Source organism: Lasioglossum baleicum, chromosome 14, assembly GCF_051020765.1.
Source record: "Lasioglossum baleicum chromosome 14, iyLasBale1, whole genome shotgun sequence".
Taxonomy (NCBI): Eukaryota; Metazoa; Arthropoda; class Insecta; order Hymenoptera; family Halictidae; genus Lasioglossum; species Lasioglossum baleicum.
Genome location: NC_134942.1, coordinates 8,177,668 through 8,194,153, shown reverse-complemented (window position 1 = coordinate 8,194,153; position 16,486 = coordinate 8,177,668). Strand labels below are relative to the sequence as shown.

General features: G+C 38.0%; 2 protein-coding genes across 2 annotated transcripts; both read right to left on the bottom strand.

The window, feature by feature from the left end:
- Window positions 1-888: 888 nt before the first annotated feature.
- Window positions 889-9,860, bottom strand: LOC143215740 (uncharacterized). Its single transcript, XM_076438134.1, has 10 exons — window positions 9,477-9,860; window positions 8,389-8,547; window positions 7,872-8,036; window positions 7,604-7,774; window positions 6,734-6,842; window positions 5,724-5,883; window positions 4,838-4,973; window positions 4,047-4,226; window positions 3,612-3,962; window positions 889-1,868 (listed from the first exon to the last, which is right to left on the bottom strand). Exons 1-10 carry the CDS (start codon window positions 9,550-9,552, stop codon window positions 1,600-1,602), a joined length of 1,776 nt encoding a protein of 591 aa, XP_076294249.1. The 5' UTR covers window positions 9,553-9,860; the 3' UTR covers window positions 889-1,599.
- A 604-nt stretch (window positions 9,861-10,464) lies between these two features.
- Mus304 (mutagen-sensitive 304) lies at window positions 10,465-16,006 on the bottom strand. The gene is made up of 13 exons (XM_076438112.1): window positions 15,031-16,006; window positions 14,698-14,962; window positions 14,381-14,625; window positions 14,175-14,305; window positions 14,004-14,104; window positions 13,806-13,946; window positions 13,589-13,734; window positions 13,113-13,520; window positions 12,446-12,534; window positions 12,234-12,370; window positions 12,113-12,160; window positions 11,482-12,039; window positions 10,465-10,916 (listed from the first exon to the last, which is right to left on the bottom strand). The coding sequence occupies exons 1-13, from the start codon at window positions 15,247-15,249 to the stop codon at window positions 10,687-10,689; spliced, it is 2,718 nt and encodes a 905-aa protein (XP_076294227.1). The 5' UTR covers window positions 15,250-16,006; the 3' UTR covers window positions 10,465-10,686.
- Between the last annotated feature and the right edge of the window lie 480 nt (window positions 16,007-16,486).

The window sequence follows — 16,486 nt, the reverse complement described above, 5'->3', positions numbered from 1 at the left end:
AGTTAACATTAATTTATTTGACGTGTCGGTTTCGCGGAAGCGAGACTCATTGGTAATTAAAAGCGTCCTCGGAGCGGTTCGTCGAATGCGCGCTCGAAGTAAATCCAGGATCACGATCAAGATTAAAGAACGAGGCCCCGCGAGCGATAAAGGCGCGTGTTTATTGGCCGGACATGCTCTCGTAGCACAGGGTTATCCGTTTGAAACGCAACCCTAAATTTAGGGGCTCGGAACGGTGGAAATTTTAATTTTAATATCACGCCGCTATTTTAAGCTAATTATCGATCAGCGAGCTGCCCTCGCCGGGGCGAACTTCCACGGGAAAACTTTCTGTTCATCTTCCATTTCGATTCATCCTTCCGTGTTCCAGATTATTTTAGGGTAAACCGACAGAAACCGGCCGCGAAGTCTATCGAACCTTCGATTTACGAAGTCCGACACGCGCTGAATATTTTGCGCTTCAAATTCAACCTTTTTGCACATCAATTTCACCCATTAAGAATGTTTAAAATTAATTATTTATTTATTTAGATACGCACGAATATCGTAGCTTATTGAAATGTCAACCCTCGGATTAGTATCGCGATTATTATTATATTTACTCTGAAAACGATCCGGTGAAACGTAAAACCGTGCGTGTAGGCATTAAACATTTCCAACCTGTTGAAATGTTTTAAAACTATATTTTCAGTGAGTTTCTATCGCGAAAAGGAGTACTGTCGCGCGGAGAAAACACGGAGGTTTGCATACCTAAAAATCCTATGCATATGTTATAGTATTCTATCGGAAACAACTATCAAAAAATGGTAGATACAATGTCCGTTTATATAAACACTGTGAAAGCTTCGAACTACAGCTGTTCGACAACAGATATGCGAACACAGATGATCAGATTAAATAAAGTCGATCTTTATTTCACTTCTCGTTTATACAACACTTCAGGCGTAAAATCATTACGCCCGTCACTATATACAATACGTTAACGATCAACCGGTCAGGTGATCGGAGGACTCATTCGAGGATCCGTCGTGCACCACTTGAAACATTGCAAAAAGGATGTCGCAGAATGTGTCGTCAATGAATATGTGAATTAAAATTAAACAGATTAGATAGAAAATATTAGGTCGTTCGAAAATGCATACTTTCGTTTCGCATATTTGATGCGTGGCGAGAAAAAAGGTTTGAAATGTTCTAAAACAGTACAAGGCACGAGATGACGTGCGAGATGTTAGCTGTCAAGAGATACAAATAAAATAAAGTTCTTCGTGCATTTATGGCTTACGAAAATTGTCAAAAAACCTTAGAATATAAAATTCCATAGAATTTTGTACAATTTTTATGTGTTAGATCTACAAAGACTGTCCTCATTAAAAATAGGTTTTCGTTTCATTGCACTTTCTTAAAATTTTTCTACAAGAATTGGAAAATGTCAAATTACTTTTCGGACGACCTAATAGTTACAACGGTTCTTATTCACCTGACCACATAAATAAATCAGAAACATTGTTCAGTCGCGCATCACGTCGAGCACATTCTGAATCTTTCAAGACTTCCCAATCGAGGAGAAACCTTCAACAAGTTTGCTACTCGAGGAGCCTCCTACGCCTCGTCGTTCTCACTTGGTCTGGCTAAAGTGAAGTCCAGGATCTCGTCTGACGTCAAAAACCTGACATCACTGTCCTCGGACAACGCGGATGCTTTCGTACCTCGTTTGTAAGTCTTTCTCCTTCTTAAAATGACGATCGCCACTATGAAAGTGATCGACATCGCTGCTACAATGCCAACCACCACCCCTATGATCCCTGGCTGGCTGAACTTCGACGTTCCACTGTACACTTCCTTCATGTCCTGCCTTTCCACGTGCGAATCTACGATGAAACATCTATGTATAGTCAGCCGTTAAGATATAGAGCACACTGTGTCGATAAACACCGTTCTTAATTTAAAACGCCGTTCCTAAAACCGTGAACCTTCGCGAACGTTCTCGGCCCGAGCACGTCAATTTATTTTTATCTCTGCGAACTTGTCCATAAATTTACTGCACACGCTTGCGGCGTACCTACATTTATAAAACGCATAACTAATGCAGCTTTCATCGCTTCACCGCAGAAAAATAATTTTGTTAAATGAACTTTTTTATTCGAAGTTACGCAGAGTTTCTTTAATTCTTTCTACGACATTTGTGCCCATAATTGTGACAGTGGTCTAAGTCTGAAATGTTAGAAAAACGATTATTTATATTGACAAAAATGTTAAATAGCGCTTGGTATTTCAACATTACAGTCGGTCACAAAAATATTGGGACACTCTTAAAAAGACGATAACTTTTTTCATATTGGACCATGCAGTTTGAAATTTTTTGGAAAGCAAGAGCGATTAGTTTACTACAGGATGTAAAACGAAATTTTTTCAAACATTGCAATAGATCGGAATTATAGAAAAAATACTAAAAGTTGCATTTTCAACTTTTTTGTGTGGGCCTATATTGAAAATTCAAAAAGTACATTTTGTAGATTTGTGCCAATTATATGCACTGTGATCGGTTGATGCTAATCGATCGTAAGAATCCTTAGATTTATTGCAGTTACAAGCCGAAAATCGTGAAAAATTGCAATTTTCACTATCTTTAAACGTTTGTAGCTCATTGCAACGTCGACCGATTTTGACGAAATTTTCAGAATATGTTTAATTGACACAGATCTGCTAAACGTATTTTTTAAATTTTCAATATAAAATATTTTTTCAACATAAAAAAGTTGTGAATTTTCTGACTGTATATGGAACTCATTTAGTGTTAACACTAAAACTACCGAGCACTGAAAGCGATTAAAATATTTTAGATATTTAGATTAGAAATATTTAGATTTCGTGCAATTTTTATTGCAATATGTGCTTGGATAAAGAAATTTATCGAATCATTTCCGTGTAAGCAACGTCATAATTTCCGTAATTATAAAATAAAAAATGTAAGACCGGTCATTTGACCGGCAGTGGTCGGTTTAGTGTTAATATCATTCTCCTTTAAACATCTCGAAACAAGAAATTGCTTACAATTAGACTAATCGAGACCTACAGAACGTATTTTAAAAATTTTCGATATACACGAAAAACAGTTGTAGAGCACGACTTTTAGTATTTCCTCTACATAATTTCACTAATTACAATTTTCTCAAAATTTCTTTCACGTCATACAGGGTGTCTCAAAATTCCTTCAACATCCGGAAATGGGAGGTTCCTGAGATCATTCGAGGCAACATTTTCCTTTGCAAAAATGGCGTCCGCGGCTTTGTTAAGGAGTTATTAACGAAAAACACGACTGTGCCAACACGCGGCTAGGTCGCGCTCTGATTGGTCCGTATTTTTCGTAAATAATTCCTTAACAATGCCGCGGACGCTATTTTTGCTAAGGAAAATGTTGCTCCAAATGATCTCAGGAACCTCGCATTTACGGATGTTGAAGAAATTGTGAGACCCCCTGTATATCGACGTCCAATATTAAAGATATCACTGTGATTCCCTATGCACTTACTGTAACTATGTTTGCGAGTTCACGTCGCGATTCGCGATACTCTAACTGTCAAACTCTGAACACGATTAGGAATTTTCATTACCGGGTGGCACGTCTACCGTGAGGTATGTCTTGACAGTGGTCGCCTGCAGGAACGGTGTCTCCTTTGTCTGGATGACTTTGGTAGTTGCAGTGGTCGCAATAGTGCGTCGCGTAGTTTTCAATGGCCTCTCGGTTTTCGGCCTAGTTACATTCGTAACCGGGATGACAGTGGTAGTTGTCGATGGTTTCGACGTGACGGGGTCGATATCGTCCTTCGGGTAGATGGAGATGACCTTGTCCGGTCTTATGGTCGCAATATCGGTAACATTCTCCTTATTGTCCTTCGGTGCAACTCCATCGTAACTCGCAGTTGTGAATTCGGCATCCTCCGTGCCTGCATCTTCGGTGAAGGCTAAGAAATTCAAGAATTCAATGTTGAATCGAACATTTTCGAGAAACAGCATTCTTACGATATGATTTCCTTTTTATTAATTACCTAGGACACAGTATTCTGCGTAATCCGGACAGCATATAAAGTGCTCGGCACAGTCAATTGTACAGAGACACGTGTCAGCAGGCGAAGGTGGTAGTGATTGGTAAGAAGTGAAATTGGTAGTCGCGACATTTTTGCATCGCCCACGACACGTCAGCTGCGCATTCACTGGCTCGATTTGATCTGAAAAATGTATCACCCCGTGTACTATAAGAAGAGGAACATTCTAAAGACCATCTGTAGCTTATCGGGAATTTTCCCATCCGAAAAGAATACAATCTTATTTTCGCAGCACTTTTAATCTACTGAAAGCATACGAATCGGAAAGACTATTTTTCTTTGAATAATCTCGGTCTCGTGACTGCATATCGAATTGAATCGGAACGTTATATTAAAAACCTGGATAATTTTTAGAATATTTCCAGTCAGAGCAGAAAATAAATATTTTGGACGTTTGTTTTTGAAAAACCGGTATAATGATTTTCTCTCGTTCCAATTATATAGAGAAATGCTGGCGAACCCATAAAAATGCTGCTATTGTATTACATTATCTGTTTCGTGAGCCGAGAAATATTATCTCCTTCGTGCAGCTCGTTCATCAGACCATACCTAATCAATTTATCACCTGTTCGTGTCATTCGAACATTATTTAGCCAATACACGCATTAAAACAGTAGAAAAGGTGTAGAAATCTTATGAAAAAAGGTATTAACATCTAGCCTTCGGTACTTCCAATTAGTCTTCAAATTTTTGTGTATGTTTAAGAGAGTAATTAAAGAAACTTTGTGAATTACCATCGTCGCTCTCGGTCACGCCCTCGTTCTCCACCTTGCTCGCATTATTTGGACATTTGTCGCCCTGCAAAATGGCCACGTCGTCGATCGCAATGTCGCTTACGTAACTGCTCCCACGAACTCCCTCAATTATGATCTGCAATGAACGGCTGGAATTGAAAGGGGAACTTTGTGCCGCGGAGCACAGGAATACAATGCACCTGGCTGCGAACTTTTATGAATTGTTCGAAGCGCACGCGAAATGCCACTTTATTTCGAACCTGCATTCAAACCCTCGTGAGAGCGACATCCATTTCTGCTGGATATTTTTCGATGAAAAAATTCGTACGTACTTCTCAAATGTGAGACAAATTATCGTGACAATTTCTGATCCAACTGCTTGATAGTTTTTCAGTAAAAAAAATCGCGAACGAAGAATCTTGAACGAAGATTTTGTGCTTGGAACATTACATTTAAAGTTTTCGAGATTGCACGTATCGTATGCGGGTAATTAAAAGTTGAACAAAGTCCAACAAATATGAATGTTACGCCTTTCTTTCGAAATGAAATAAAATTTGTTTAAAATTTAAAGCAGTGAACATATTTAAGGAATTTAAGAACCTCAGCGTATCAGTTTCAGTTGAATAAAATAATTAAAACAAGAAAGAAACTTTTATTCAGCTTCTGTGTTAAACAATGTCCTTTTCTACGACATTTTTGGGGATAGAGACGTTTTAATCGCAGCAACTTGTAAAGAAAATGATACGGCAAAGGGTTGAATCGACTGTCGATGTGTTCTATGTATTTGATGGAGTATGCAGATCGCACGAATCCCTTTGCCTATCGACACAGGGCTGTTTGAAAAGAGTTCGAACAACAAGCGATCGCGTTGTATCGCAACGTTTACCTGAAAGCCCTTTTCAGCTTTCGGAAGATTGAAAATACCGTTCAGCCAGTAATTCCCCTGATTGCCCGCTTTCGAGAACATCAATTGAGGTGTGTTGTCTTCCTTCTCTGGCTTGAAATAGATGTTCAAGGTGCCTATGGTCGCGCCGTACATGTGGTACCTGAAAATCCCACACCAGGAATGATCACTCGGGAAAAAGTTCTGTTTGTGTTATTCCGTTGGCGAGAGGGGGCTTTGAAAAATTCTATCCGCACGAAAATATCGTCGTCTAAATGCGACAGCCTTTCACCTCGTCTGACACGGTTTCCCGTATGCACATACGTTTATGGTAAATCTCGCGGAGACGAAAATATTGCGGAACATGAGACGATACTGGAATTTTATGAAACAGTGATTTCCAAGCAAAAAAATACAAGGCGATACGAAAACGTGGGAATGATTAGATTCGTCACGGATTGCTTATTATTATTATTACAATCTAGTTATATAAAGACTATAAAGATGTCTGGAGTAGATTTTATGTTAATGCGTGGAGTTGAAGGATCATTCTCAAACGCCACCGCTTAAAAATACAGTGGACTCCTTTGGAACGCGATCAAAAAAAAATATACACTGTTTTTAAACAGTTCTTTGTACAGGTTTTGCAAATCCATTTCACCCTTTTGCGAATCAATTTCAATCTTTTACAAAGAAAGTATTTTTAAGTAAATTTTTGTAAAAAGATCAGATCAAATGTAAATTAATTAATAAGGAATGTAAAATTTTATTTGTCGCAAAGATGTACGGATTTTATGCATTTATCACCAAAATGGGTGCATGTAATTTCAAACAGTGAAAACATTAAGACAATCTAAGAACATCCATATGTGATTTTCAATTTATTACCGTTGTTAAAGACAGAAAGAAATGTTCATATGGTTTCTGTGTCTTGTAAGCGACGAAGAAAATTGTTACATAGGCCAACATTTTATATTGGACAATTATATTCTTCAGAATTCATTTTTTCTTACCAGAATGAGAAACAGCCTGCTTCCGTGTACGACGCTTTGTAGATGGGGGAAACGATTCTGGCAGTGTCGTTCACCAATCGTCCAGACGCCTCTATGTATAAATAAAATCCTGCAAAACAACAAATCACAGTTTAATATTTCTATTTCTGTTACATTCTATTTATATTTTCAATCGCGATTAATTCTGTACATTACTTTCTGTCTGACATTTCATGTGTTTTTTCTCTCACGTTAAAATCGCCGCGGAAACACAGTTGTTTTTCTGAGAAGAGTATTAGTATTTCGAATAAAACTTGTAAAAATGAAGCTACACCTGTTTCCGAGAAACACAGGTTCCAAAATGTACCTATTTATAGTGTGCTCGGCGTCCGTACTCGGAATAAGTAGAAACAGCGCGAAATGGTCAGACACGTCGAGCAAGTTCTGTTCGATGACACGCACACTCGGGGCGGGGCGAACATTCAAATTCTGCTTTTAAATTCAAATATTCCAATTCGGGAGAGACTGTATATATGTATTTTTTATTCATTTTCTCGTGTCTAATCAAACCCTTGTCAGTTTGTGCACGTAATAACAAATTCAAACGAGATGAACCCTCTTTCCTTGTACGAGAGAGAACAATCTTCCTAGGAAAAAATTTTTCAGTGTACACTGAAGAGAATACAGTTGTTTTAATTTTGTTTTTGGTGCAGTACTAATCGAATCCTTATCAGTTTTGTGCACGTAATAACAAATTGAAACGAGTTGAACCCTCTTTCCCCTTATGTACGAGAGAGACCAATCTTTCTAGGAAAAAATTTTTCAGTACATTGTATACGGAAGAGAATGCAGTTGTTTTAATTTGTTTTTGTTGCAGTACGACGAACATACCATCGTTCCCATGTCCCAAAGTGTGATCGTGGGTGGGTCCAGTTCCGATATGAGAGCTCGGCGTCTCGAAATTATGTCGTCGCCAATCGAAATCATGCTGAGGATCCTGCTCCCACCAACAGAGGTCTGGTTTCTCGAAATCGCACGAGGTCGGAGCTTCGGCGGTGGTATCTAATCGAAAAATGTTAAATTTATGTAAAATAAACATTGTTTGGACCATTTGCTTGTCATTTTTACGACCAAAAGAAGACAAAAGAAGAAAACTCACCTCGACAATGTGGAGTAGTACCATTCCACTGGCTTCCGTCGCAGTAAATTTCGGTCGGGCCGATCAGCGCATAACCAGGCTCGCAGAAATATAATAATATCGCTCCATTATACTTCTTTGCCACTAACGCGTGGTCCGGGGTCGGTGGCATAGAGCATTCGGCATCTATCGAAATAATCGTATTGATTACATCGTCAATTCGTTAGTAACATTATCTGACATTAAAAATATGGAGTAACAAATCTGCCCATAATTATGAAAGTGTTACAAGCACTATCTAAAGGTTCATTTTTGACAATATCGTAAAAATTACATTGAGTTAATTTAATCGAAAATAGTGTGACGTGAAATAACTGATAAACTCTCATTTCCTTTTTTAATTTTAACTAGACCACTCTCATCATTATGGGCACAAATATCGCCGAAACAATTAGCGCGGCCGTAGTCGAGGAACATTTTAATTGCTCACACAGAACCTACGGTTTTATCAAATACGATTAGAGAAACTCGTGCTTACTGACGCATACTGGCGTAGGCGTATCCCACTGGCTTCGAATACAAGTGGAATACTTGTTACCCACGAGAGTGAAACCCTCGTAACAGCTGAACTTGATGATCCTCCCTCTGGTTCTCGCTCGAACCCTTCCGTTTGGCAGCCTCACCCCCGGACATCTGCCTTCGAGCGAAAAACAAATGACAAATCACTTAAATTTTATCAATAAAAATTCTACAAGCACGTTCATTCAACTGTTTACTCGTCGGAAATTTTTGTTCAACAACATTTTGAACTCGTTCAAAACGTTGAACAACTCGTTGAACAACATTTTTTTGCGGACCCCATCCCAACCCTAAGCATTTTTCTTCTTCATGTAGGATTTTTATTAAATAGGAGTTTAGGATGTAAAGAGTTAATGTCAAAATTGTTTCGTGGACCCCTGGGGGTCCACGGACCACAGTTTAAAAACCTCTGCATCATTCAGAAATTCTGGATAAATTGGTAGACACCACAAAATATTTAAAGATGAGATTTTATTGATTCTTCTATTCCATTTATTTATGTGATATACGTTGACTTCTGCCAGGCTCTTTAAAAATATTATGTTACAAACGTTCCAGCCACGATACCATTAAAGCTATGTTAGATCGGCGATTAAGTTGAAGAATGCTAGCCCATATAGTGTTAAGGAAAGTATTCCATAACAGGAAAGTTTATGAAATCGTTAAAAGCATCCGCATATCCTCCCGTAGTTCCTATTAGTTTCCTTTTACGCTTCAACTTGGCCAATTGTGTTTCACTTGCATGAACAAAACGGTACGTCTTTAAAACGTCTCGAAAAAGACATATTTAAAACGTCTTGAAAAAAAGACAATTTAAAACGTCTCGAAAAAGGCATCTTTAAAACGTGTCGAAAAAGATTACTTTAAAACTTCCCGAAAAAGACATTTAAAACGTCTCGAAAAAAAAACATTTAAAACGTCTCGAAAAAAAACATTTAAAACGTCTCGAAAAAAACATATATTTAAAACGTCTCGAAAAAGATGACTTTAAAACTTCCCGAAAAAGACATTTAAAACGTCTCGAAAAAGACAAGTATTTGCACTTACTTTGCTGCACCATGGAGGCAGCAGCCAGCGAGAAGAAGACCAGGAAGAGGAGCAACGCTGAGACTGATATCTTCATGCTGAGGATGTTCACCGTTAATATTTTGTGTTACGAATTGTCCACTGGCGTGCACATAATTCATGAACAAAGTCCTGAGAGATGCTCGTTCTTCTGGCGATAAGTTGTTCGGTTAAACTTCCGCACGCACGTAACCACGAAGTGGTTCGCAAACGGAGAACACTCGACTAGATGAACAACAACGATCTAGGAAAAGAGGCCAATGCTCAACGAAGAATCAAACGGTGGTGATGTCGACCGTTTTGTATTTATGAATGGGACAGGGATATGTTTCGGGGGTTTGTATTCCGCTTGAAATGAAGGCGGGAACATGGTTTCCGGCATCGTTCTCGACGCCGTGATAGCTTTCTATCTACTTCCGGCCACGGTTATCGTTGTCGAGCATTGCCAGGCCTTGAGGAGAAATCCTACAAATTATTGCATTCTGCGCTCGAGATAAATGAATTCTGAGAGAACAGAGAGCTGATAGACTCCCGGCAGGCGCCACGATTCTTTCCACCCTGAGCCATCATCGTCGATGCATCATCAATCCGGTCATTCGTAGAATAATAATAAAGGAAACACTAATATGCATAGAAAAACATTGTGCAAATTAAAAGATCCATCCCAAGGTTAAAATTCCAAGGGCAAGATAACAATAATATTATTGATAGGACATGTACAAGGGATTATTATTACTAGACTGCGGATTTTGTGCAATTATGGCAAAAGTGGGTAGATGCAATTTAAAATAGAATAAAGATTAAGAGAAGAAAGAATATTTTACGTGGTCCCTTCTTCTTCAAATTAACGCACAAAATTTTTATTTTGCGTAAAGATCTGCTGTCTAATCATTACAAAGGACATTTACTTTTAACGCGTTCCGTGCCACGGTGCTTTTAACGCTGTAGAATATATTTCCACGGAAAGAACAAAGAACACATAAGTTTGTTTAATTGCCGAGCGAAAACGGCTCCATTTATTTTCTTATAAAATCCGTGTTCGCGGTAATTATATTCTTGGCTTCATTATAAAAAGAAAAATATATACAAAATACAAATAAGTATCATGACATCACAATTCGGATACTGTTAATCGTCAGTATCAAAATAATTTATCTTACAATATTCTGTTCGGTACAATTCGCTTCACATCTTAATGATTAGATAATTCCATTCTACTATTATACAGGGATCTAATTGTGGTTAAAAATTTGTTGTGATTTTCGTTCCGCTTAGGATTCACAGGAGCCGGCTGGATCGGTCGCTTCTCAAAATTCGACAGTATATCCAGTTGCCTTGTGCTGCTGCTGGTGCACTCTTCAATCTCAGATTGAGGTACTTTGTCGAATATAAACGTTTGTTTTATTCGATCCATGGCTTCTTCTGTCGAGGTAAAAAAGCATTTCCGTAATTACAGTGAACATACATATATTTCTGACTTCGACAGACTACGTTTCAGATGTTGATGACTAGACTGCGGATCTTTATGCAAAATGTTATTTCTTCCCTTAATGATTTTAATAGAGGAGATAATCATATATTGACATCTTCAACTTTTTAAATTTCTCAACGATTTTGAATTTCATCTACTCAATTATGCTATAAACGCATAAAGATCCGCAATCTATTGATTACTGTTTTCGAGGGAGATAAAGCGAGCTGAATGGAACGAATGACGAGTGAAATTCCTGATAAATAAAACTGGAAAACATCAATAATCGTAATCTCTTTCTACGAGTCTGGACCAGTATCAATTCCTCGACTGATGACGAAACGGAATGTACGGGCCAAGCGGAAATGAAAACATTTCTGGCGGCCCGATAAGTCGGGACGAAATTAAAGCTCGTATCGCGACACGAAAATGAAAGAGAAAAAAAAGACTGAATGAGTTTATCATTGAAAGCAGATTTTTAAAATTAGCTTCGATAAAGCACGCGTACACACTTACGTTCATTCTCGTGGAGAGAGAAGTCATCGAAGTTGCTGATGTTCCTCATGAACAAATGGAAAGAGTCTTCGATATCCGATAACCGAATTACAAAATCGGGATCGCATATAGCCAAGTGAGCGAGGAATCGAATACCATCCCTCAATATTTTCACTTGTCTTTGCTTCATAATTGTCCAAGCATTTGCATCGGATAAAATTTCTTGATACACCTCGCATACGCATTTCTTATTTCTTGTTCGCGGAGTAGCAGAATGTTTGGGACAAATGCTCTTCAGTTTGCAACAATCTTTCTGTGGCGAAGGAAAGTGATGCGAATCGAAGTTCCCTATGGCACTCAGATTTGCCTCTGCGCACTTGGACAGAGTTCTCATAGTGAACCGTAGCAATTTCATACAACAATTACAGGATTCCAAGGTCTCGGACCTTAAGGGAATCGCATCGGTTTGCAACACATATTGTATGAACTGCAGCAATACTTCTGTAATATCTAGGGCGACTATGGTGTCGAAATGATGGTTCTCCACCTGCGCCAGGAAGATTTGTAACGGGCAAGCGTCTGTAATGAATAATTATTATAAATACAGGTAATTAAAATTTAAAATTTATTGGTTAATCGCTGATGTTCATACCTGGAGTAAAATGTAATGAACCCTTCCAGTTGTTCACTGCCATCAGCTCTGTGAAACATTGAATATAATTTTACAAAAAGTTTTTAATAAATTACATAAAAATGTACGATGATTTACTTACGTGAATTAACACAGAGTTTTTTCAAGTATGTCGCGGACTTAATGAACACTACCATTATACGGGTAAGAAACGAGTAACAGTATGGCAGAGGTCTAGAGAAAACTATTTCCTTAAATATCTGATAAACGTACTCCATCCTGAAATGTAAGAAGTGTTGTAAAACCATGAGTTCTAAATTCATTTACGCGTAGAAAAGAACATTATTCACCTACCCCAAAGAGCAATATTCAACCTTTTTGTGAACATTGCATATAATCATCATGATTGCACACATGAGACCGCTGAACTGATGTGCTCGTCTCTGATGGGGATAAAATTGTAATTGTTAATATATAACTGTATGTGAAGAAAGCTGAATAATTTTCTGTCAAACAATAATTTCAGAAGTAGGTGTTACACTATATTGATTCTGAAAATTTGTTAAGCTATAAACGATATTGCTGACAGCAATATGCAATTTGTTGTCGCTTTTAAGTCATCTATCCTTTCATTTAAGGGGGTAGACTCGTTTCTAGGATTGCAAGGGTGCGGGATGCGCCTTCTCATTTCTCGATAATGCGAAGATGGGGATATTTTTCAATAGTCAAAGACATTAAATAAAAGATCAATCTAGGCTGTAATCGCCCTGAAAAGTTCCAGTTTTACGTTTACGAAGCGTAATTTGCATTATTCGTAATAGAAAATAGCTACATGCGCAGCTGTATGCTTCCAAATAATGCAAATTACGTAAAAATAGGAATTTTGAGGGCGATTGTGGCCTAGATTGGTCTTTTATCTATCACTTTTGGCTACTGAAAACTCCCATTTTTGCATTATCGAGAAATGAGTGTTCAGCAAAGTGTTGACAATTGAAACTCTATATTACAGAATTGGAATTACCGTGGACCCAACTAGAACGATGAATTGCAGAATCATTCTCAGCATTTCGAAATCCTGGCCCTTTTCCAGCCACATGTCATAGCGAACCATTTGCCGCGAGTAACTCCTATAACTTTCGTCCCTTTCAGTGAGCAACGGCGTCTTTCCAGCGATGTATTTGCTAAGATACGTCGACTCCAGCGTTACATACGAAATCACGCCAAACACTCTCCTAACTTCGACACCACGCTCGCACTCATGCCACGCATTAGCATCGCATACAGACTTCCCATTGAAATCAGAACTCGAGTACAAGTCAGAAAAATAAATATCGTTCATATCTCGTATATCGTCGTTTCTCATAGCTTGAAAAATTGTCTGGAGCACGATGATCACGTTTAGAATCAACTCCCTCGCAGTGGAGACCAACTGAAATGTACAGAACAAGTAGTGATTAATTGAAAAGTTACCTGTTTATCAAAAACGGAATTACTTACTTTATTCATTATACATATAGAATTTTCTGACTCGAGCTCAGAACTCGTTTTACGTTGGAGAGCTGCTATTTCTGGTAAAATAAATTCCATCGACAGTCTTTTCTCGTCTACCATAGTCGTCACGGGTTTCACAAGTTCCGGATTTTCTGTAAATACACGTGCAATCTCGGTTCAATTGTTCATAGCACGTGAAACAAGTTTAAGTATAAAATTTTACCAAATATTCGGAATGTATCTTCCTCCTGTAAGATCGGTAAATTTCTTCGTCCAGTTTTCTCGATCACTTGAATGTTGACTATTGATTTTTCTGGCTGCGGTGTGTCGTATACTAATTTGGAAATATTCGCCAAAGGATAATCTGTAAAAGGTATATTTTCGTACATTTTTATATTTTAATTACTTGTGGTCAACTTACAGGGACTCCAAGTTTTAAGAATGTAACTGTTCTTATCTTGTAAGGCAACCTGAACACAAGATTCTCTTAGTTTCACCGGTTTTGCTGTTGAAACTGATGTCCTGCAAATAACAATGTTAACAACACACAGAACCTTAAGAAGTAATTTTATTAAACAACTTCATCGAATACCTGTTCATCGACGAATTAAATTTACTTTTGTTTGTAGAGGTATTCAAGCTTATAGCACATGGTTCTGTTAATTTAACATTTCCTGTTTCTAATAATTTACAACGTTCCATCAGATTGCCGACTTCGAACGCCTGTGAAAGAAGCATGAAGTTATATACAACTATAAAGAATTTAATAACCAATATCTTAATTACAGAGCTACAAACTTGTAGTTCAAGTTGAGTCTTCAAATATTCTTTCTCTTTACAAATTGCATTTATTTCTGTTCTATGTCGATTCTCTTGCTCCTCGATGAAACGAGTCTTCTCTAGTCTATCTGTTTCTACTCGTAATTGAGTCTGCTGCAATTGATTGCGTAGAAAAACTGCTTCTCCCTCTTTCGTTATAAAATCGTTCAATAATTTCTTGTTTTCAAGTTTCAACTTCTCTAATTCCTTGACGTATTTCGATTCTGTAACGATAAATTAATTGTTTGCATACGCGTGCTATATAATTCTGTGAGAAATAATAATGTAATATATACCTGGTAAAATTACACTTTCGTCCAACTTAAATGTTGAATTATAAACTTGCCTATTCATTAATTTATCTTCGAAATCCTTGTAATTGACTGATGCTATCTGACTGATTTCCTTCGATTTCTCATTTCTCGTGCATAGAGAGAGCCTTAACGATTTATTGATATTGTTTACCTTAGAACCAGCTTTGCTCGTAGACGGTGCACTGTTGTGTCTCTGCAACAACGATGCTTGCGGCTCTGCATTTGTTTGAGTCAAAGCAATTTCTTCCTACAAATATATTTTACAATTATATCCATACATTCGATAGTTTCGGAGTTGTAAGAAATAAATGATACCTGTAAGCAAGCCTGAGAGGCAACGAAATCCATCTCTTCTATATCTTCCTCTGCAAAATCATCGCCCCATACATCGTCAGGTTTCCCAAACTTTTTATTCGTTCCATCTCTACCTTTTGTAGGAACACCTCCCACGATTCCTTTCTTAGCATCATACTTTGGTCGTTTGGCAGGTACAGGATACTCATTTTCTCTATTATTTTCTACTCGTTTGAACATGTTAACACACTGTGTAAATGAATTATATTCAAGTGAACCTTTCCTGAGATTTCAACGAGTTGCTCTTTGGAGCTCAAACATTTACATCGTTCATACAACTCCGATTAATGTTCACTACTGAACGGTAAATATTTCATTCGAGGTAGTACGTTTTATAACATCACAAATATTAATAATTTAACGAAAATCTCGTGGCATGTCATTTCATCCTTTGACATAGAGATTCATCCTCATCTGGTAATTTCATTAGAGTTTTCGGTCTTGATCGATACCGTAGAAATTACGTAAAATTTTAATAGGAGCGAAGTAACATTATTATTCATATTCGATAGAAATTTATTATGTAACTTGTCGGCTCGATCAACATGTAAACAAATTACAATTGAATTAATTACATAGCGGGAACGTCTGTCAATCTATACCCTGATAACCAGGCCTGCCGAGGGATAATCCTACCTAGAGCTAAGAATTGGCCCGTTCCGAGCTGCGCTATTGTTCGAGTTGCTCAAGGTGGGATTAACTCGATTTTTGCCTGGGATTCTCCGCGCGTATTAGTAGCTATTTTTGCCGTCTAATAGCGGAGGGCAATAGCAGAAGGCAAATTGAAGGCAAATTGAAGGCAAATTGAAGGCAGCCAGCCGGCCGAAGCTGAATTTGTTTAAGAGGGCAGTACCGTCGAGTCGTACTGATGTGATGATGTGATTGGCGAATATATAACAGATCTGGGCGACGCTGGCTCGAAAAACACATGTTGCTGCAAGTTGCAGCCATTTGCAGCCTGTTGCAGCCTGCAACTCCTTTGTCGGAGTGGATGACGTGGGGACTGGAACTGTCTTACTGAGTGTAATTGAGTGTTACTGAGCAAGAGAAGGTGAGAAGCAAAGAGGATTAGTCAGGATTAGTTGGGATTAGTCCTCTTCAGTCCTCTTTGGTGAGAAGCAGCAACAGCAACATGTATTTTTCGAGCCAGCGTCGCCCAGGTCTGTATAATAAGACAATCCTCTTTTCAACCATTTTCAACCAAGAAGAAATGCGGTGAGAGCAGCACTGTACTCGAGCGATTCACGGGAGGAGTTACGAAGAAAAGCTGATCATCCAGAACCTGTTTATCAGATTTGTCCTGCAAATCATCTTCTGTGTTCGCGCAAGTCAAGGTTTGTAAAAATTTGACTAATAGTTGACTAATAAAGAAAAATAATCAAACTAAATGAAAAAATATAATATTTATTATTTCCTA